Raw genomic sequence first — 23463 nt, 5'->3', positions numbered from 1 at the left:
AAAAACTAATTCTCAATATTCGAATATGAAACATCTATTAAGGATGAAATGATCACAATCGTCACACAATATCTCTTGATGGTTAAATAAGTACAAGTAAATAAATGAAAGATTAAGAAAAAATTTAAGACACCATTATTTTTCGCTCCTAACCAACGCTTAACTTGTTAGTAGTTTAATTTGTTGAAAAAATTACGATCATACTAATAAAGAAAAAAGGAAGAACAGAAACAACTTATCGAATAAAATCAAATTTGGATTAGGCACTGCGTATCTCATGCAGGGGGCAAATCTAGCAATTTTGCCTTCAAGTCCATTTTTCACGTGCGCAAGCTCACTCTTTTTTACTAGTTTTCTACGAGTCCAATAAGGACAACCCATTATAAAGTGAAAAATAAAGCTCTTCCTAATCTACGAAGAACAACTTATTTCTAATATTATGATAAAGAAGACAGAGAAAAAAGGGACCCATAAAAAATCTTTAATTTTACATTATTAATTAGGAATTAGCAACACAGTGACCCTTTTGTTTTCAGCCATTCAACTCATTTTTTTTATAATTGTAATCTTCCACCAACACAGATATCATTTAATTGATAAATGACAAAAATAATATTAATATTTTTTTAGTTCGACTAATAGACCACAAACTTGAATATCTTTCGGTTGTCCAATTTTTTCCTTGTAAGCTATACTTAGGTCTCATTCTCATGTGACTTCGATAATTTGTCTAATTTCGAGTCTAAATAAGTCCACGAACTGATAAAAACAAATGGGTTGACATCCTGTTTCACATAGTTAAGTTTACTACGTAGTTTTTTTTTTTTTTTTTGTGGTAGCTAAACTTTTTATTAATCACCAAGGATGGAATTTACAAAGCAAAGCTGAATTAGCACAGTCAACTTTCTAAAGACAAGAACTAGTATAACTTAAGCACTCTGTCTATACATAATGTTTTTATTAATTTTGAAAATATTGTTTTTATATAGTTTAAAATTGTTTGATTTTATTTCTCAGAACAGAATTATTTATTTTTAACTTCGCAAAGGTACTTATAATACAGATCTACTAATTGTATATTATAATTGGTCGAATAAACATTAGGCAGACTAGAGTTTTCATATTTTCTATGATTTCATGGACCAAGATTGCAAAGTGAAGTGAAACTTTAGAAAATTGGTGTTTGGATAATATTTGGTTGATGTTAAAACGAAAAACAATTATTTACAGTTAAAGTTAATAAGACTAGTTGAATGTTGAAATTATATTTTGACATAAATTTCACTTGGAAAAAGAGAAGTTAATATTTTAAGTGAAAACCTACATTATTTTATACTCCTCGAACAAGTTTTTCATTATTTCACCCATATTTCTAATATTGAACTAAATTATAGTTCATGTAAATACTTATTAGCACTTGGTGTTTTACGCTAAACAAACAAATATATAATACATATTTTTACATACATAATTATTACTAAATCACATAGTTAATAATTAATTTGTGACCTGTTGTTGAACTCCTGCCTGTGAATCAAACCCCTACATTTTTACTGGTTAGCTTTGGCATCTATAAAATAAATTTGTGCACTAACATCTTTCCACTCAAATAACCATGTTAACAAAACTTTCTTATACCGCATGAAACCAAAAGTCACGATCCAAATTTCCGACCAAGGGATCGTGATTGACACATAAAATCAGTTGCTAGGCAAACTAACACACAACAGAAATAAAAAAAAATAACATTAGATATAAAACAACATGATATTATAATAAAGGATAAAACACAATAATACATAACGAGTCCAATCAAACATTCGTCTATATAATCTCCCGGAACTGATATCATCGAATATATGAGCTTCTAAGAATATACGAAATACAACGTCTGAAATGATAAATGATACTGTTTTATACAAATAAACAGTAGAAGATCTAATAGAAAAGTGATTCAAGGCCTGCAGACGACATTGCAGCATTACCTCGAGTCTCCTCAAATCACCAGCTAGTCAGTCCCTGAATACCACTAGGTCCAATGTTAGAATCTGCAAAAAAGCGCAGAAGTGTAGTATGCATACAACCGAACCAATGTACTCCGTAAGTGTCGAGCCTAACCCTGACGAGAGAATGACGAGGCTAAGACAAGACACCTACCATACAAACATATGTAATTAAATAACGAGAAAAAATAATGAGAGATATAGCAATTAAGATAACGAGGATAAATAGTAGGTAAGAGTTACTCTCTCTTCTCTCTCATGCGATCGGTGCATGTCAGCTAACTGTACGCCGGAATCGTCCATGGCAAGAGGGCGAGGATGGGGACGAGGACGAGGACGAGGACGAGGATGAGGAAGACCTAAAAAAGTTCCGCTAGTTGCTTTTGGGAGCTCAATGGGAGCTCGTGTGCGAACAGAGGAAGCTCAACCTAAGATAGCAGAAACTACCCCAATTCAGATAATGGAGGATAAGAGAATTAATGCAATGGGATCTGCAACAAATCCTAAAACAGTGGCACAATGACTACAATTAAGCGGTGAATTATCTCCTAGCTCTGAAGGAGAAAACCCCTAAATTGCAAACCCTAGGTCAATTGAGGGACTACCAATTGCTAATCCTAAGTCAATTGAGAGGATTGCAACGACCAAGGATGCAGAGGGTGCACAAATGGCAAAGGAAACAGAAGTAATTGCAGCAAAGATTACACAACACCCACTGGGAGGAAATGCTATAGTAACCAATGGAACAGTGAAAGATGCAGAACAAGTTAATCAAAAGCGAGCAGAGGATCCAAAGCAGATGGGGACATGGACTAATTTGCTTAAAGGTAATAGGTCAGCTGTTAATGACATGACTCTTTCATACATCCCTCCTCAACTGGTGGATGGCTAACCAGTAGTGCAATTGGAAGAAGATGAAGTAGCACCATAGAAATGGAGATGTGCATTAATAGCTTATATCATTGGTGAGACTCCTGGATATAATGCAATGTGTTGTTATATTGAGCAAAATTTGTCTAAAGTTGCTACTCTTGATGTTTATTATCATGACGAAGGCTTGTCACGATCCAAAATCCTAACCTGTCGTGATGGCGCCTATCGTGGTACTAGAAAAGCCGACATTTATGAAATAACTCCAACACTTAACAGAAAATGGAAATACAACGCGAAAATTTCCAACATCGGGGTGTCACTGAGTACATAAGCATATATACATCACAAGTCCGGAAAATACTGTCAATGATAATCTGAAACTAAATACAATAAGTGGAAAGATAGGGAAGGAGAAACAAGGTCTGCGAAACGCCAAGCAGCTACCTCGATAGTCTCTGAGAATCCAAACTCCACAACTCACCAACCGCCGTGACCGGATGCACCTGGGTCTGCACACAAGGTGCAGGGTGAGTACAACCAACTCAGTAAGTAACTAGACTAAATAAAGAACTAAAAGTAGTGACGAACTTTATAGTTACAGTTCAATTACAATGATTTCAACATTAGAAAGTAGGCATGCTCTCAAGTTCGATAAATTAGGTCAAACAGTTATTCCATGACAAGTTCAAGTGAAACAGAATGTAATATCTTTCAAAAATTTCAAGACAATGATATATGGCAGCTAAGTGCAACAATAATGAAATCAAATGCATCTTCTCAGGGACACAGTCACTCAGCCTTCCCATTTACTCAACACTCGGCACTGGCTCTCAGTAGGTACTTGCGCTTATTTTGGGTGTGTGCAGACTCCGGAGGGGCTCCTTCAGCCCAAGAACTATAATCAGCACAGACAACTCACGTGCTGCATGGATAACTCACGTGCTATAATATAATATCTGGATCCACAAGGACAACTCACGTGTTGCACGGACAACTCACATGCATAGTATAATATCTGGATCCACACAGACAACTCAAGTGCTATAGTATAGTATCTCACAATCAGGCCCTCGGCCTCACTCAGTCATCAACCTCTCCAGTCTCTCAGAAATCATAATAAGCAGCCTAGTTAGCAAACCATGGTTGAAATATTTGAAATGAAGCCAAAATCGCGAACCCTTATTTTTAATAATTTGCCCAGGCTTTTCACAACTGCGGCCATATATCCGCACCTTCGGAACCGCTTTTGCGATAAATTCTCTGCTTCTGCGGAAGCCATTTAAATCCCTCAGGCCCGCATATGCGCTCCATGTTCCGCACCTGCAGAACCGCTTCTGCAACCTTGAATCCGCTTCTGCGGAAACAAGCCTCTCCCTCAACTCTACATCTGCGGAGCCTCGCTCGCACCTATGGGCTCACAAATGTGGTTAACCCCTCGCATATGCGCCTTGCCCAGGCCAGCCCAGCTCCACTTCTACATAAAACCATCCGCATCTGCAACATCGTACCTGCGGCCAATCCCTCGCAGGTGCAATCACACCAGAAGAGCTCCAACTTCAGCAATGCACTAAGTCCCATTTTCGATCCGTTAACCATCAGAAATCAACCCAAGGCCTCCAGGACCTCAACCAAACATACCATCAAGTCCCAACACATCATACGAACTTAGTTGAGCCCTCAAATAACCTCGAACAACATCAAAAACACAAATCGCACATAGATTCAAGCCTAATGAACTTTAAGCTCCCAATTTCTACAAACGATGCCGAAACCTATCAAATCATGTCTGATTGACCTCAAATTTTGCACACAAGTGAAAAATGACACCACAGACCTACTCCAATGTTCGGAATCGGAATCCGACCCCGATATAGAAAAGTCCACTCTCGGCTAAACATTTTCAAAATTCAACTTTCGCCATTTCAAGCCTAATTCCACTACGGACCTCCAAATCATAATCTGGACATGCTCCTAAGTCCAAAATCACCTAAAGGAGCTAACATAACCATCAAAACTCCGTTCCGGGGTCATTTACTTAAAGATCAACATCCAGTCAATCATTTCAACTTAAGCTTTCAACCGTGAGGCTAAGTGTCTCATTTCATTCTAAAATCTCACCGGACCCGAACTGACCCCCGTCAAGTCATATAACAGCTATAAAGTACAAAACGAGTAGTAAATAGGGTAACGGGGCTACAACTCTCAAAACAACCGGTCGGGTCGTTACATTATTCCCCTCTTAAACAAACATTCGTCCTCGAACGAGGTCTAGAAACGTACCTGGAGTCTCAAATAAGTGTGGATATCTGCTCCGCATCTCCCGTTCGGTCTCCCAAGTAGCCTCCTCAACTGGCTAACCTCTCCACTGCACCTTTACTGAAGTTATGTCCTTTGACCTCAACTTTCGACCCTGCCGATCCAAAATGGCCACCGGCTCCACATCATAAGTCAGATCACCATCCAATTAAATTGTGCTAAAATCCAAAACATAAGACGTATCGTCGATATACTTTCGGAGCATAGAAACATGAAATACTGGATGCACACTAGACAAACTAGGTGACAAGGCAAGCTTGTAAGCCACCTCCCCAATCTTCTGAAGTACCTCAAATGGCCCAATATATTGAGGGCTCAACTTGCCCTTATTTCCAAACCTCATAACACCCTTCATGGGTGAAACCGTGAGCAGTACCTTCTCCCCAACCATGTAAGCAACATCACGGACCTTCCTGTCGGCATAACTCTTCTATCTAGACTGTGCCATGCGAAGCCGCTCCTGAATCATCTTAACCTTGTCCAAAGCATCCTGAACTAACTCTGTACCCAATAACCTAGCCTCACCGCGCTCAAACCAACCCACCGGAGATCTACACTGCCTCCCATACAAAGCCTCATACGGGGCCATCTGGATGCTCGACTGATAACTGTTGTTGTAAGCAAACTCCGCGAGTGGAAGAAACTGGTCCCATGAACCCCAAAATCAATGACATACGCACGTAGCATATCCTCCAATATCTGAATAGTGCGCTCGGAATGTCCGTCCGTCTGAGGGTGAAATGTTATGCTCAACTCAACCTGGGTACCCAACTCTCGCTGCACGGCCCTCCAAAACTGCGATGTGAACAGCGTGCCCCAATCTGAAATGATGGACACTGGCGCACCGTGGAGGCAAAAAATCTCTCGGATGTAAATCTCCGCCAACCACTCATAAGTATAAGTAGTCCCAACTGGAATGAAGTGCACAGACTTGGTCAGTCGATCCACAATCACCCAAATAGCATCAAACTTTCTCGAAGTCCGTGAAAGCCCAACTATAAAATCCATGGTGATTCTCTCCCATTTCCACTCTGGAATCTCTAACCTCTGAAGCAATCTTCCCGGTCTGTGATGCTCATATTTTACCTGCTGACAGTTGAGGCACTGAGCTACAAACCCCATTATATCCTTCTTCATTCTTTTCCACCAATAATGATGCCTCAAGTCCTAGTACATATTCGCGGCACCCGGATGAATGGAATACCGCGAATTGTGGGCCTCCTCAAGAATCAACTCACGTAGCCCATCCACATTAAGCAAACAAATCCGACCTTGCATCCTCAATACTCGATCATCCCCAATAGTAACATCTCTGGCATCACCGTGTCCTTAAGGACAAGAAAATGAGGGTCATCATACTGGCACTCTTTTATGCGATCATATAAAGAAGACCGAGAAACCACACAAGCCAAAATGTTGCTCGGCTAGGAAACATCCAATCTGACAAACTGGTTGTCCAAGGCCTGAACATCTAAGGCTAAAGGCCTATCTGCTACTGGTAGATATGCTAAACTCCCCAAACTCTCCACCTTGCGACTCAAGGCATCGGCTACCACATTCACCTTTCCGGGATGATAAAGGATGGTGATGTCATAATCCTTAAGCAGCTCCAACCATCTCCACTGCTGCAAGTTAAGATCCTTCTGTTTAAATAGATGTTGTAGACTCTGGTGATCGATGAAAACCTCACAAGGGACACCATACAAATAGTGTCGCCAGATCTTCAAGGCATAAATAATAGCTGCTAACTCGAGGTCATGGACAGGATAGTTCTTCTCGTGTACCTTCAGCTGTCTAGACGCGTAGGCAATCACCCTACCATCCTGCATCAACACCGTGCCGAGACCAATGCGCGACACATTACAATATGTCATATAGGACCTCGAACCAGTAAGCAACACCAACACTAGGGTTGTAGTCAAAGCAGTCTTGATCTTTTGGAAGCACTCCTCACAATCCTAGGTCCACCTAAATGGAGCACCCTTCTGGGTCAGTCTGGTCATAGGTGCTGCAACAGATGAGAAACTCTCTACAAATCGACGGTAATACCCCGCCAAGCCAAGAAAACTCCGGATCTCTATAGCTGAGGATGGTTTGGGCCGACTCTACACCACTTTAATCTTCTTCGGATCTACCTTGATCCCCTCACTCGACACCACATGGCCCAAAAATTCAACTGAATCTAGCCATAAATCACACTTCAAAAATTTTGCATACAACTTCTCTTCTCTCAAGGTCTAGAGCACAGTCCTCGGGTGCTGCTCATGATCCTCCTGGCTCCGAGAGTACACCGGAATGTCATCAATAAACACAATGATGAAGGAGTCAAGATATGGCTGAAATACACTATTCATCAAGTGCATGAATATTGCTGGGGCATTGGTCAGCCCAAAACACATCACAAGGAACTTGTAATGACCATACCGAGTCCTGAAAGCAGTCTTCGGGATATCTGGCTCCCGAATCTTCAACTGATGATAGCCTGAACACAAGTCGATCTTAGAGAACACCCTGGCACCCTGAAGCTGATCAAATAGGTCATCAATACGTGGCAATGGATACATGTTCTTCACTGTAACCTTGTTCAACTGGTGATAATCAATACACATTAGCATAGAACCATCCTTATTCTTTACAAACAAGTCAGGAGCACCCCAAGGAGACATACTAGGCCTAATAAACCCCTTATCAAGGAGTTCCTGAAGCTGCTCCTTCCATTTCTTCAACTAAGTCGGTGCCATACGATACGGTGGAATAGAAATGGGCCGAGTGTCCGACGCCAAGTCGATACAAAAATCAATATCCTTGCCGAGCGACATGCTCGGAAGGTCTGCAGGAAACACATCCGGAAAATCTCGCACCACTAAGACAGAATCAATAGCAGGAGTATCAACTCCAACATCCCTCACAAAGGCCAAATAAGATAAACAACCCTTCCCAACTATCCGCTTGACCTTCAAATATGAAATCACTCTAATGGGAACATAGTCTAGAGAATCTCTCCAATCGATCCTTGGCAACCCCGACATCGCCAATGTCACGGTCTTAGCATGACAATCTAGAACGGTATGACATGGAGACAACCAATCCATACCCAAGATCATATCTAAGTCCACCATACTAAGCAATAAGAGATTAGATCTAGTCTCCAATCCCCTAATAGTCACTACACACGACCGATATACACGGTCCACAACAATAGTATCACCTACTAGCATAGATACACGAACAGATGAAACTAAGGACTCACTAGGCATATCTAGATAATGAGTAAAATATGATGATATATATGAATAAGTGGAACCAGGGTCAAATAATGCAGAGGCATACCTGTGGCATACTGAAACAATACATGTGATCATAGCATCGGAGGCAACAACATCTGGTCAGGCAGGGATAACATAGAATCGGGCCTGACCGCCCCCTGCTCGGCCCCTCTCTCTAGGGCGACCTCTAGCTGCTTAGGCCCTACCCCGAGTTGGCTAAGTAGGTGGCATAACTGCTGGTGCTGGTACCATCGACCGAGAACTCTGTACTGGAGCCCCACTCAACAACCTAGGGTAATCTCTCTTGATATGACCAAAGTCTTCGTACTCGAAGCAACCCTTCCTATGACGGAACTGCTACTCCGGATAACCCGAGGAACTACCTGTAGAAGCCTGAGCAAAAGAGGCATGGTGAGAACTCTACGCTGGTAGTGCACTGAATGAAGACTGGCCTGAATGAGCACTGTAAGAACCGTGGATAGCTGATGCGCCACGATGAGCTGGACAAGTCATTTGATCGGGCCTATAAGGATGACCCATGTTGTGGTAGAACTACCCCCAGAAAGAACACCATCGAAACCGCCCAAACCTCGAGGCTTCTTGGCCTCCATCTCGCCACACTCCTGGCTACGGACCAGCTCTATCTGCCGAGCAATGTCAACCACCTTGTCAAAAGTAGCACTCGATACCCTCTCCCTAGTCATAAGCAAACACAGCTGATACGTGAGGCCATCAATGAACCTCATGATCCTCTCCCTATCAGTGGGTGAGGCACCAGGTACCGATCTCGCCCCCAAGTTGGGCGTGACAAACTTGGTATCATAGCAATTCTGTCCTAGGGAATCTACAAGCCGTGTCTAGTAGGGTCTTGTTTATAAATGTGTTTTGCACCACATTATATAAGCATGGAACTACAGGGCATTTAGGAGTTGGTTACCCTTCTTTCAGATCTAAATCGTGTTGTAGAACTGAGTTATAGAAAATTTGAGTGAAACTTATATGTTGGTATTTGCATACACAGATGATGGTGACTAGGAAGACTACGGCTAGTTAGAGGAGAGACACAGCAGTGGGTGAAGGGACCATCAGGGTACCCCCAGTAGATGAGGCCCAGTTTGAGGCCCAGGGCGAGACCCCTACTCAGCCATTACCAGCTCCTCCACCACCTAAGGATATTCCTAGGGATACCGCACATCCAGTTCCCCATCCACTTCCATCAGATCCAGACTTGAGGAGTGCGGTGCATTTGCTGACATAATTGGTAGCTACCCAGCAAGAGGCTAGGGCATCAGCTAGTGCAGGATCTTCTGAGGGGTCTGGGAGTTCAAGGGTCTGAGATTTTATTGCTTTGAGTCCCCCAGAGTACACGGGGATAGATCATAGGGAGGACCCATAGGATTTCATAGATCAGCTTCACATGATCTTTCGGGTTATGCATTCCATGGAGAAAGAAGCAGTTAAGCTAGCAGCTTTTCGACTCCGAGATATAGCCATCCTTTGGTACGAGGGATGGGAGAGGTCCAGGGGACGTGATGCACCTCCAGCTATTTGGGAGAATTTTTCAGATGCCTTCCTTGACCAGTACTTACCATGGGAGATCCGACAGGCTCGAGTCGATCAGTTTCTAGCCCTCAAGCAGGGTAATATGAGTGTTCGAGAGTATAGTCTCCGTTTTGACTCATTGGCCAGATATGCACCATCCATAGTTGCTACTATGCGGGACAGGATTCACAGGTTTATAGCAGGGTTAGCCCCAGAATTAACCAAGGCATGTGCCACCGCTGCATTGCAGGATAGTATGGATATCTCCCAGATTCAGGCATTCGCCCAGAATATAGAAAAGGGTAGGCGTCGGCAGTAGGGTACAGAAAGGGCTGAGCAAGGGCAACATAAGAGGATGAGATTTGCTAGGTCTCAGGAGCAGTATCATGGTAGATATAGTCCCCAGTACTTCAGACGGCCACCTAGGCCTCCACCACCTCAGTTACAGGGTTACAATTATGACCGCTATACTCAGTCAGGACCAGGTGAGAGCTCACGGGCGTCGGGTTTGCAACGACAGCGAGGTTCAGGGAAGACATGGTCATTTCCACCGCGGTGTGACATCTGTGGTATAGGACACTTGGGACAATGCCGAGCAGGTTCCGATGCTTGTTATACATGTGGGCGTTCGGGGCATATGATGCGAGATTGCCCAAAGAGAGATTCTGGAGGTATGGCACAACCAGCGAGTTCAGCAACAGGATCATCTATGTTCATGCATCCTTCAGGGCACGAGTCTAAGTCTTCAGCTGGTAGAGGTCGAGGCAGAGGTAGAGGTTCCAGTTCAGGTGGTAACCAGAACCGTATCTATGCTTTAGCGGGTCGACAGGACCAGAAGTCTTCACCAGACGTTGTGACAGGTATATTGACCATTTGCTCTCACGATGCTTATGCCTTGATAGACCCAGGATCTACTTTATTGTATATTACCCCATTTGTCGCGGGGAAGTTTAGTATAATGCCTGAAATACTATGTGATCCTTTTGTGGTATCTACACCGGTCGGAGAACCGATTATTGCTAGATGGGTTTACCGAGGTTGTACGGTGATAGTTTGTAATCGTCGGACCTCAGCTGATCTAGTTTAGCTAGAGATGATGGATTTTGATGCTATCATGGGCATGGGCTGGTTGGCAGCTTGATATGCCATAGTTAATTACCGAGCAGAGGCAGCAAGATTTCATTTTCCAGGTGAGCCAGTCCTTGAATGGGTAGGTAATACAACGACACCTAGAGGTAGGTTTATATCCTATCTGAAGGCGAGGAAAATGATCGCAAATGGGTACATTTATCATATTGTGCGAGTTAGAGATGCAGAGGCAGAGATACCTACACTTCAGTCTATTCCAGTAGTCAAAGAGTACACAGATGTGTTTCCAGATGAGCTTCCAGGTATTCCTCCAGAGCGAGAGATTGATTTTAGCATTGATTTGCTTCCGGGAACTCAACCAATATCCATCCCTCCGTATAGAATGGCACCTGCCGAATTGAAGGAGTTGAAGGAGAAGTTAAAAGATTTGCTAGAGAAAGATTTCATCAGACCTAGTACCTCACCTTGGGGTGCACCAGTACTGTTTGTGCGGAAGAAAGATGGCTTGTTGAGGATGTGTATCAATTATAGGCAGCTGAACAAGGTAACTATTAAGAATAAATATCCACTTCCAAATATCGATGACTTGTTTGATCAGTTGCAGGGGGCTAGATTCTTTTCAAAGATAGATTTGAGGTCGGGATACCACCAGGTCAGAGTTCGAGAGAAAGATATTCTGAAGTCAACCTTCAGGACCCGATATGGCCACTTCGAGTTCTTTGTCATGTCCTTCGGGTTGACGAATGCACCCGCCGTATTTATGGACTTGATGAATAGCCTATTCCGACCATTTTTAGATCTGTTCGTGATAGTATTTATTGATGATATTATGGTCTATTCAAATTTAGAGGATGAGCATGTGGACCACTTGCGAGCGGTACTCCAAACCCTCCATGATCGTAAGTTGTATGGTAAGTTTTCTAAATGTGAGATCCCGACATGGAAATGGGAGGCGATAAACATGGACTTTGTCAAGGGTTTACCTCGTTTTCATCGTAAGTTCGATTCTATATGGGTGATAGTCGATTGACTCATAAAATCAGCTCATTTCCTACCGGTCAGATCTACATATACAGCAGAAGATTATGCAAAGTTATATATTAAGGAGATGGTGCGGCTACATGGAGTAACAATATCTATTATATCTGACCGTGGTGCCCAGTTTACAACACATTTTTGGAGGTCATTTCAGAGAGGTCTAGGGACTCAGGTGAATCTCAGCACAACTTTTCATCCACAGACTGATGGACAAGTCGAGCGCACAATTCAGACACTCGAGGATATGTTACGAGCATGTGTGTTGGATTTTAAAAGAAGTTGGGATGAACATCTACCTCTTGTCGAGTTTGCATATAATAACAGTTACCACTCCAGTATCCGGATGGATCCTTACGAGGCTTTGTATGGGCATAAGTGCAGATCTCCTATAGGGTGGTTTGATGTTGGAGAATCTGGGTTACATGGGCCAGACCTAGTTCAGTAGGCCGTAAAGAAAATAAAGCTTATCCAGGAGCGACTGTTGACAGCTCAGAGTCGCCAAAAGTCATATTCTGATATGCGGCGATGAGACTTAGAGTTTGAGGTTAATGACTGGGTATTCTTAAAGGTATCCCCTATGAAGGGCGTGATGAGGTTTGGCAAAAAAGGCAAGCTTAGCCCACGGTATATTGGGCCTTATAGGATTATTCGGAGAGTGGGCCAAGTAGCTTATGAGTTAGAATTGCCCTCAGAATTGGAGTCAGTCCATTCGATTTTTCACGTATATATGCTACGGAAGTGCATTGGCGATCCTACCAGAGTGGTGCCCACAGATGATGTACAGATTACAGAGGACTTGTCATACGAGAAAATTCCAGTTGCCATCCTAGACCGACAAATCCGCAAGCTACGAAATAAGGAGCTAGCCTCCGTGAAGGTTTTATGGAGAAGTAAGAATGTGGAAGAGATGACATGGGAAGCGGAGGAAGAAATGAAGTATAAATACCCCCACCTATTTCAAACTGAAGATATGGCTCGAGATGGGATGCTACAGCATAACTCTATTCAGGCTAGTAGATCATCAGGTAAGCTCTTATTTCTTGACTTTCAGTATTTATGATTTACGACTGTTTGAGGAAAAGTGTTGTTATTTATAGACATTGGCCATGTGTGGCATGCATAGTATATTTTCTAGCTGCATGCAGGTTGGTTATAGTCTAGTGTACGGAGGAAACTCTGTCAAAATATTTCCAAAGTCTCTAAAAGTATTCGAGGACGAATGTTCCCAAGGGGGGGATGATGTTACACCCTATATTTTTGTACGTAAAATTGCGTCGTGAGCAAACTAATGTAGGACCCAAAAATGAGATCATCTTTGAATATATATAAATCAAGTTAATCATGTTATCTCGAAAGTTACAAATATTGAAGATCATGAACAACAAGTACAGAGAGGGTTGGAAGGTTCAGAAGCTAAAGGAATTGAAGAAAATAATGTTTCGTCGAAAGCCGACAAGTTGGGAATGTTATAGCATGTACTTTTGGGGTGAGACCAGTGTGTTTAACATGATAAGGAGGTTATGTTATGAGTTATGTTATTCGTATGATAGTCGTGTGTTATGTTTTGAAGTCAAGCGAGTGGTGGAACAAAAGTCGATGAAAGTCATCACAAGTTACATTCTTAAGTTTTACTGAAACTTTGGGCCAATATAACTGACATTTTCTCCAAATATACTCAGGGTTATGGGGTGTTCCACCCATCAAATTAAAGATCTATGAGTCTATTTTCCAACGAAGTAAACCGTTTTTCAATAAGATATCGGAGTAGAGATATATGGGCATTTTTGCTAGACTGCACAGACTGCCACCTACTTGCTTAAACGAGAATCCAAAACTGGGCCAGTTCGGGTCGTCCAAAACTGGGCCAGCTAGGGTCGTTCAAAGAGGCCTTTTTAAAGGCCTATCCCCTTCATATATTAGGATGATAATAGGTCAAAATAACAAAACTTAATCTCTACAAAAATCCTCTCAAAAATTTCCCACAAACCCCAATTGATTTTCTCTCCCTTTCAAGTTCTAATTGGAGGTAAATTCTAGAGTTTGATGAACCAAGATAGGAGCTGAGTTATCCAACAAATAAGGTAAGTTTACTGCTCTCTTGCATCCATTCTTTACTACTATATATGCATAGTAAGTTATTCTATATTTGTAAGAACTCGCGAGACGGTGATCGGAAGCCGTGAGTTTGAGTTATTCACTTGTAGTGGACTATTTTGTGGATTGTTTTGTGGACTGTTTGGTGTTGCTGTTGGGCTGTGTGATTTACTATTATTTTGTGGAGTTTTGTAGGAGTAAGGGTGTGGAGAAACACCACATAAATGAAGGATGTTGGGCTGGTCGTTCGTCGTAACATTTTCGGGTTGTTGACACTACTATGGTGGTCGTTTTGTGTATGAAGGGATTGGGGTGTGTTAGGCTGTTTTGTAGTATTGTGTGGTGTACATAAGGTTGGAAAATAATGTATATATGTTGTTATTGTTGTTTTTGGTGTTGTTGGTGTTATCTTGAATTTGGAGGAAGTAAGGATTATAGGGGAGATGTTGTCCGTTTTAATACAAAATAAGCATGTCGTTTATTGTGCGATAGTTGTACCTTTCGTAACTTAATGATAGTATTATTATCGTTGTTGTAGATTAAGGTGAGAAGAGGCGAGTTCAACTTGGTGATTGGAAATATTGTGATAAGGTATGTTAAGGCTAAGCCCTTCCTTCATTTTGGCATGATCCCGTAACTACATATGTTTGATAACGAGGCATAAAGAGAAGTTCGTATTCATGAATTTATTAACATTATCCTAGTCGCAGAAGTTATAGTATTCTCCCTTATTGGGACTTTATATTCAGTTAAGTATTATTTTCTTCCAGTCAAGTGAGCAGAGGGTCTATATATCTATATAGTATTACAGTATTTTCACCACCATCGAGCTATAATCGATAGGCATGCCCCTATTGGGCAACCTCTGATCAGATGGTAAGTTATATTTACCGAGCCTACTGTGGTCGAGCGCCTATGAGAGAGCCCAGGATGGCCGAGATATAGAGCCTAGTATGGCCGAGCGCCTATGAGCGAGCCTACTACGACCGAGCAGTTACATGTACCGAGCCTTATAGGGCCGGGCATTTATTTTACTTACTATATTGAAGGAGTTGAGTCAGTATCAGCATGTAAGTATATCTCCAGATCATCTTTGACTCCCAGTTACTTCTAGTTATTATATTATCAGTTCAGTTTCAGTTTTCAGTTATGTTATTTCCTTACATACTCGGTATATTATTTCGTACTGACGTCCCTTTTCTGGGGATGCTGCATTTCATGCATGCAGGTTCAGATAGACAGACGGGTAGACCTCCTCAGTAGGTGTTTCCAGAATTCAGCCTGATCAGTAAGCTCCATGTTCTTCGGAGTTATCGGGTCTATATTTTTGTGTACATGCTCTGTATATATGTATATATGTTATGGGTAGGTCGAGCCTTGTTCCGATCACAATATATCCATTAGTAGAGGCTTGTAGACATATCCTGTTGGTTAGTGCAGTATGTTGGGCTTGTAGGCCTGGTATGTATATTTTGGTGTCAGTTGTAGTAGTTATGACGGCCTTGTCGGCCAAGCTTTATATTGATGTTTAGTCAGCGCTAGTTTCCATTCAGTTTTATATTTTGCTTCGCAAATTGTCTTGCAAGGTGGCCCCATGGCCAAATTATAAAATTATTTGTTCAGAGTCCCTTAGTCACAATTTGGTACGCTAGGTTAGGTGAGCAACCGAGTGCCGGTCTCACTCCCAGGTTCGGGGTGTGACAAGTTAGTAGATTCTGACGATGATGGAGTTTTACTCCAAAACACTGCAAAATTATCTCTCATAGATGAAGTCAAGGAAAGGCAGAACGAGGACCCAGAGTTAGTCGAGTTGAGAGAGCGAGTTCCGCAGCAGAAGAAGCCGTTGTTAGAGCTCAAAGGAGATGGGGTTCTCTTAGATATAGGGGTCGTCTGTGTGTTCCAGATGTAGCAGGGCTACGAGACAAGATTATGTCAGAGGCACATTATTCGTGGTACTCCATTCATCCAGGGTCGACGAAGATGTATCATAACATTAAGAATGTGTACTGGTGGAACGATATGAAGAAGAACATTGCTGAGTTTGTCGCCCAGTGTCCTAGTTGCCAGCAGGTGAAGGTAGAGCACCAGAAGCCTGGAGGGCTAATGCAGGCTATAGAGATCCCGACGTGGAAATGGGAGGTGGTAAACATGGACTTTGTCATAGGTTTGCCTCGTTCTCATCGTAAGTTTGATTCTATATGGTTGATAGTCGATAGGCTCACGAAATCAGCCCATTTCCTACTGGTCAGATCTACATATACAGCCGAAGATTATGCGAAGTTATATATTAAGGAGATAGTGTGGCTACACGGAGTACTAGTGTCTATTATATCTGACCGTGGGGCCCAGTTTACAGCACATTTCTGGAGGTCATTTCAGAGAGGTCTAGGGACTCAGGTGAATCTCAGCACAACTTTTCATCCACAGACTAACAGACAAGCCGAGCGCACAATTCAGACGCTCGAGGATATGTTACGAGCATGTGTGTTGGATTTTAAAAGAAGTTGGGATAAACATCTACCTCTTATCGAGTTTGCATATAATAACAGTTACCACTCCAGTATCCAGATGGCTCCGTACGAGGCTTTGTATATGCGTAAGTGCAGATCTCCTATAGGGTGGTTTGATGTTGGAGAATCTGGGTTACATGGGCCAGACGTGATTTAGCAGGCCGTAGAGAAGGTAAAGCTTATCCATGAGCAACTGTTGGCAGCCTAGAGTCGTCAGAAGTCATATTTTGATGTACGGCGATGAGACTTAGAGTTCGGGGTTGATGCCTAGGTGTTCTTAAAGGTGTCGCCTATTGAGGGCATGATGAGGTTTGGCAAGAAAGGAAAGCTTAGCCCACGGTATATTGGGCCTTATAGGATTATTCGGAGAGAGGGCCAAGTAGCTTATGAGTTAGAATTTCCCTCAGAATTGGAGTCAGTCCATCCGGTCTTTTACGTATCTATGCTACGAAAGTGCATTGGAGATCCTACCCGAGTGGTGCCCACTGATGATGTACAGATTACAGATGACTTGTCATATGAGGAAGTTCCAGTTGCCATCCTAGACAGATAAATCTGCAAGCTACAAAATAAGGAGGTAGCCTCCGTGAAAGTTTTATGGAGAAGCAAGAACATGGAAGAGATGACGTGGGAAGCAGAGGAAGAAATAAAGTCTAAATACCCCCACCTATTTCAAACTGAAGATATGGCTCGAGATGGGATGCTACAGAACACCTCTATTCAGGCTAGTAGGTCATCAGGTAAGCTCTTATTTTTTTTAACTTTCAATATTTATGATTTACGGCTGTGTGAGGCAAAGTGTTGCTATTTATAGACATTGGCCATGTGTGGCATGCATAGTATGTTTTCTAGCTGCGTGCAGGTTGGTTTTAGTCTAGTGTATGAAGGAGACTCTCGCAAAATTTTCCAAAGTCTCTAAGAGTAAACATTCGAGGACGAATGTTCCCAAGGGGGAAATGATGTTACACCCTATATTTGCGTACGTAAAAGTGTGTCGTACGCAAACTAATGTAGGACTAAAAATGATATCATATTTTAAAGTATATAAAGTAAGTTAATCATGTTACCTCGGAGGTTACAAATATTGAAAATCATGAACAACAAGTACAAAGAGGGTTGGAAGGTTCAGAAGCTAAAGGAATTTAAAAAATAATGTTTCGTCGAAAGTCGACAAGTTGAGAATGTTATAACATGTACTTGGGGTGATACTAGGGTGCTTAACATGATAAGGAGGTTATGTTATGAGTTATGTTAGTCGTATGATAGTCGTGTGTTATATTTTAAAGTCAAGCGAGTTGTGGAACAAAAGTCGATGAAAGTCATCACAAGTTACGTTCATAAGTTTTACTGAAATTTGGGTCAAATGTAACTGCGATTTTCTCCCAATATACTTAGAGTTACGGGGTGTTCCACCCATCAAATTGAATATCTATGAGTCTATTTTCTAACTTATTAAACTGTTTATTAATACAACATTGAAGTAGAGAGATATATGTATTTTTGCGACACTGCGCAAGTTGCTAGGTGACAAGTAGGTGACTCACCTACTTGCTTAAATAAGAGTCCGAAAACGGGCCAGTTCGGGTCGTCCAAAGAGACATTTTAAAGGCCTATTTCGTTCATATAATATACTGAAAAGAGGGAACAATAACCAGACCTAAACCCCTGCAAACATCCTCCCAAAAATTATACATAAACCCTAATTGAATTTCTCTCCTTTTCAAGTTCTAGTTGGAAGTAAATCGTAGAGTTTGAAGAACCAATATAGGAGATGAGTTATTCAACAAATAAGGTAAGTTTACTACTCTCTTTTATCCATTTTTTCTGCTGGAGATGTATGGAAAATCGTTCTATAATTGTAAGAACTCACGGGACGGTGATAGGAAGCCATGAGTTCGAGTTATTCACTTGCAACGGACTGTTTTGTGGACTGTTTTGTGTTATTGTTGGATTGCATATTTTACTACTATTTTATGGAGTTTTGGAGGAGGAATGGTGTGGAGAAACACCACATAAATTCAGGGTGGTGTGCTGGTCGTTCGTCGTAACATTTTCGGGTTGTTTGACACTACTACGGTGGTCGTTTTGTATATGAAGAGATTGGAGTGTGTTGGGTTGTTTTGTAGTATTTTATGGTGTATATAAGGTTGGAAAATAATGTATATATGTTGATATTGTTGTATTCTTGTGTTGTTGGTGTTATCTTGAATTTGGAGGAACTAAGGATTATAGGGGAGATGCTGCCCGATTTAATACAAAATAAGCTTGTCGTTCGTTATGCGTATAGTTGTACCCTTCCTAACTTAATGATAGTATTATTATAATTGTTGTAGATTAAGGTGCGAAGAGGTGAGTTCAAATTGGTGATTGGAAAGATTGTGATAAGGAATGTTAAGGCTAAACCTTTCTTCATTTTGGCATGATCTCGTAACTACATAAGTTTGATAACGAGGCATAAAGAGAAGTTTGTATTCTTGAACTTATTTACATTATCCTAGTCTCATAAGTTACAGTATTCTCCCTTATCGGAACTTTATATTCAGTTAAGTATTGTTTTCTTCCAGTCAAGAGAGCAGAGGGTCTATATATATACAGTATTACAGTACTTTCACCACCATCGAGCTATAATCGTACTCTTACCACATCAAGTTATAATCAATGGGAAGGACCCTATTGGGCAACCTCTTATCAGATGATAAGTTATATACCGAGCCTACCGTGGCCGAGCGCCTATGAGCGAGCCTAGAATGGCCGAGATACGTAGCCTAGTATGGCCGAGCGCCTATGAGCGAGCCTACTATGACCGAGCAATTACATGTATCAAGCCTTATAGGGCCAGACATTTATTTTACTTACTATATTGAGAAAGTTGAGTCAGTATCAGCAGGTAAGTATATCTCTAGATCATCTTTGACTCCCAGTTACTTTCAATTATTATATTATCAGTTCAGTTTCAGCTTTCAATTATTTTATTGCTTTACATACTCTGTACATTATTTCGTACTGATGTCCCTTTTCTGGGGATGCTGCCTTTCATGCGTGCAGGTTTAGATAGACAGACGGGTAGACCTCCTCAGTAGGTGTTTTCCGAGTTCAACCTGATCGGTAAGCTCCATGTCTTCGGAGTTGTCGGGTCTAGGGTTTTTTGTACATATTGTGTATATATGTTATGGGTAGGTCAGGGCCCTGCTCCGATCACAGTACATCCACCAGTAGAGGCTTGTAGACATATCATGTCAGTTAGTGCAGCATGTTGAGCTTGTAGTCTTTGTATGCATATTTTGTTGGTTTTTCAGTTGTGGTAGTTATGACGGCCTTGTCGGCCCAACTATATATTGATGTTTAGTCAAAGCTAGTTTTCATTCTGTTTTATATTTTTCTTCGCAAATTATCTTGTAATGTGGCCTATGGACAAAGTATGATATTGTATGTTCAGAGTCCCTCAGTTGCAAGTTGTTACACTATGTTAAGTGAGGCACCAGGTGCCGATCTCGCCCCCAGGTTGGGCGTGAAATGATTGGAAGCCCATGTTTTGTGATAAATGTCATATCATTGGTCATAGTTTCCAGACCAGACCAGACCAAACCTCCAGTGCCACAACAACAAAGGAAAAGAGATAACAAACATGTCACATATGAATGGAGATCCAAGGGCCTGATAGTACCGGCTACAGAATAAAATGTAGTACCAGAACAATCTCTCCAGTAGAAGAGACAACAAGAGGATCCTAAACAGAAGAGGATAATAACTGAAAGTGAACTAAGGCCACAAAGCTTAGAACAACCAGAAAGTTCAAGAACAAGTGGAACACATGCATGCCAATCAGCAGAGGCAGAAGGAAATTCTATCATCCAACATACTGGGGGTGGAACTAAAGCAAGTCCAGCTTTTAACCTTCACAACTTTCCTGAGCTTAGAGCAACACCTACAAAACATGGGTCAGAACTAAGTATAAAGGGGCATAGTGAAAATAAATTCATACTCCTGGATAGGGATAGGGATCCAAACCTTACTCTATGAAGTGGTTATTCTGGAATATTAGAGGAGTAAATAAGCAGTATAAACAAAAGGAACTGAGGAACTACATGAAGAATAATAACGTCAAACTGGCAGGATTGGTAGACACAAGAGTCAAAGAACATAATGCCCAAAAGCTTAGCCAATACATAATACCAAGATGGGAAAACCTAATAAACTATCAGGAAGCAACAAATGGGAGGATTTAGGTAAGCTGGGATCCAAATTATTATGCAGTGCAAATGCTCAGAACTGAAGCTCAACTAATACACTGTCATGTTAAAAGTCATACAGGTACTATGAATTGCTTACTAATTGTTGTATATGGTTACAATACAATATAGCAAAGGACAACCTTATGGGGGAACTTGAAAGAGGTGGCACATGGTATAAGCATACCATGGATAGTTACTGGTGACTTCAATGCAGTAATGTTACCACAAGACAGAATGTTTGGGTATCCAGTGACCTATGCAGAGACTAAAGACTATGTTGATTGTATGCAAGGCTTAATGCTCAATAAACTCCAATGGAAAGGTGAATATTATACATGAGTGGATGATGCAATGGGGACACTTACCTGTAGTATATGATGTTCCCCTCATATCAGATCACTCTCCAATGGTACTAGTTATGGCTCATCTAAAGCACAACATTAAGGTACCATTCAAAATTTTTAATGTGTGGGCTAACCATGATAGCTTCTTACAACTGGTAGAACAAATATGGAAGAATAATATGGCTGACAACAAGATGAAAGATATCTGGCTAAAGCTAAAAACCCTGAGGCCCCTGTTAAAGCAGCTGAACAATGAGGAGTTCAAGTTTATATCTCATAAGATTAAGAAGACTAGAGATGAATTGATTAATACTCAGGAAAATATCAGTAACAAATATTCTGATGAATTAGTGGAAATGGAGAGACAACAGCTACACAACTTGGAAAAATGGTCTATGATTGAGGAGAAAGCATTGCATCAGAAATCCAAGGCACACTGGATAAGACTAGGGGATGCTAATACAAAATACTTCTCAACTATTGTCAAATAAAGGGTTCAAAGAAAGTATATTATTGAGTTAACTTCAATTTTTGGCACTAAACTCATAGACTCTCAAAGCATCAAAGAAGAGATTGTAGCTTTCTACAAAGGTCTTATGGGATCTACAGCAAAAGTATTGCCAGCAATCAACAAGTACACCATGAGGAAAGGCCCTACCCTATCCCACCAACAAAAATTTATCTTATGTACAGAGGTCACTGAACAAGAGGTATTCAAAGCATTGAATTCAATACGAGATGAGAAGTCCCCAGGTGTAGATGGTTATAACTCCAACTTCTTCAAAAACGCCTGCAAATAGTGAAGGGAGATATTGTGGAGGCAGTCAAAGACCTCTTGAGTACTGGAAAAATGTATAAGGCAGTCAATTTTACTGCCATTACATTAGTGCCAAAGACTGATCACCCTGACACAATAAAGGAGCACAGTCCAATAACATGTTGTTCTGTCCTATATAAGATTATAGCAAATATATTGGTATTTAGAATACAACCAATGATTGCAAATATCATTTGTCAAGCACAGGCAGACTTCATACCAGGAAGGAAGATTGCTGATAATATCATACTTGCCCATGAACTAATGAAGTCCTATTTCAGGAAGCAAGTATCACCTAGGTGCATGATCAAAATTGATCTTCAAAAGGCATATGACTTTGTTGAATGACCTTTTCTGGAATAGGTCATGTTTGAATTAGGTTTCCCATCTCAATTTATTCCATGGATAATGGAATGTGTGCATACAGTGAACTATACCATTGTGATAAATGGGGAACCAACCATACCTTTTAATGCTGCAAGGGGCGTTAGGCAAGGGGATCCAATGTCCCATTTTCTCTTTGCTATGGCTATGGAGTACCTTAGTAGATGCCTTAATGAACTCAAAGAAGTAAAAGCTTTTAAATATCATCCTAGATGTGCTAAACTGGAATCACTCATCTCAGTTTTGTAGATGATCTACTTATGTTCACTAGAGGAGACCTAGCATCAGTAGTAGCAATGCAGCAGTGCTTCCTTTACTTTTCTGCAACTTCTGGTCTTCAGGCTAATATGGGGAAGAGCTATGAGTATTTTGGAGGGGTTCAACAACAGGAGAAAGAAACAATCTTAGCTAAGTTGGGATTCAACCAAGGAGACCTCCCTTTTAAGTACCTTGGTGTGTCACTATCAACAAAAAAATCTGAACCTTATCCAGTGATAGCCACTTGTTGACAAGATAACAGCTAGAATCACATCCTGGACTGCCAAAATACTCTTTTATGCAGGCTGGGTTCAGTTGGTACAATCAATTATATTTGGGGTGCAGGCATATTGGGCTAAATTATTCCTAATACCTTCAAAAATTCTGTCACTTATAGAGGCTTAATGTAAGAGCTTTGTCTGGTCTGGGACTAACACAATCACAAAGAAAGCACTGGTAGCATGAGAAAGAGTATGCTCTCCAAAGTCTATAGGAGGATAAAACCTAATCAACATCAAATTGTGGAACAAAGCTGCTGTGACAAAAATATGTTGGGACTTTGCTCACAAACAAGACAAGTTATGGATTAGATGGGTACATGCATACTATATAAGAGCTCAGCAAATTCAGGATGCATGCATTCCTAAACAAGCCTGTTGGATCATAAGAAAGATAATGGAAGCTAGAGAGGATCTAA

At 41.3% G+C, this 23463-nt stretch overlaps 1 protein-coding gene across 1 annotated transcript; it reads left to right on the top strand.

The window, feature by feature from the left end:
- Window positions 1-2670: 2670 nt before the first annotated feature.
- Window positions 2671-21798, top strand: LOC142168283 (uncharacterized). Its single transcript, XM_075228945.1, has 3 exons — window positions 2671-2883; window positions 21093-21285; window positions 21380-21798. Exons 1-3 carry the CDS (start codon window positions 2671-2673, stop codon window positions 21796-21798), a joined length of 825 nt encoding a protein of 274 aa, XP_075085046.1.
- Window positions 21799-23463: the final 1665 nt, after the last annotated feature.

The sequence above is a fragment of the Nicotiana tabacum genome, chromosome 13 (genome assembly GCF_000715075.1).
Source record: "Nicotiana tabacum cultivar K326 chromosome 13, ASM71507v2, whole genome shotgun sequence".
Classification (NCBI taxonomy): domain Eukaryota; kingdom Viridiplantae; phylum Streptophyta; class Magnoliopsida; order Solanales; family Solanaceae; genus Nicotiana; species Nicotiana tabacum.
Note: the sequence above shows the minus strand (reverse complement) of the source record. Positions and strands in the feature narration are given on the sequence as shown.

Coding starts and splice junctions, on each gene's coding strand:
- LOC142168283 (XM_075228945.1), top strand. CDS start 2,671: ATGGCAAAGGAAACAGAAGTAATTGCAGCAAAGATTACACAACACCCA. Junction 2,884..21,092: donor CATACATCCCTCCTCAACTG/GTGGATGGCTAA, acceptor AATACAATATAG/CAAAGGACAACCTTATGGGG. Junction 21,286..21,379: donor CAATAAACTCCAATGGAAAG/GTGAATATTATA, acceptor CAATGGTACTAG/TTATGGCTCATCTAAAGCAC.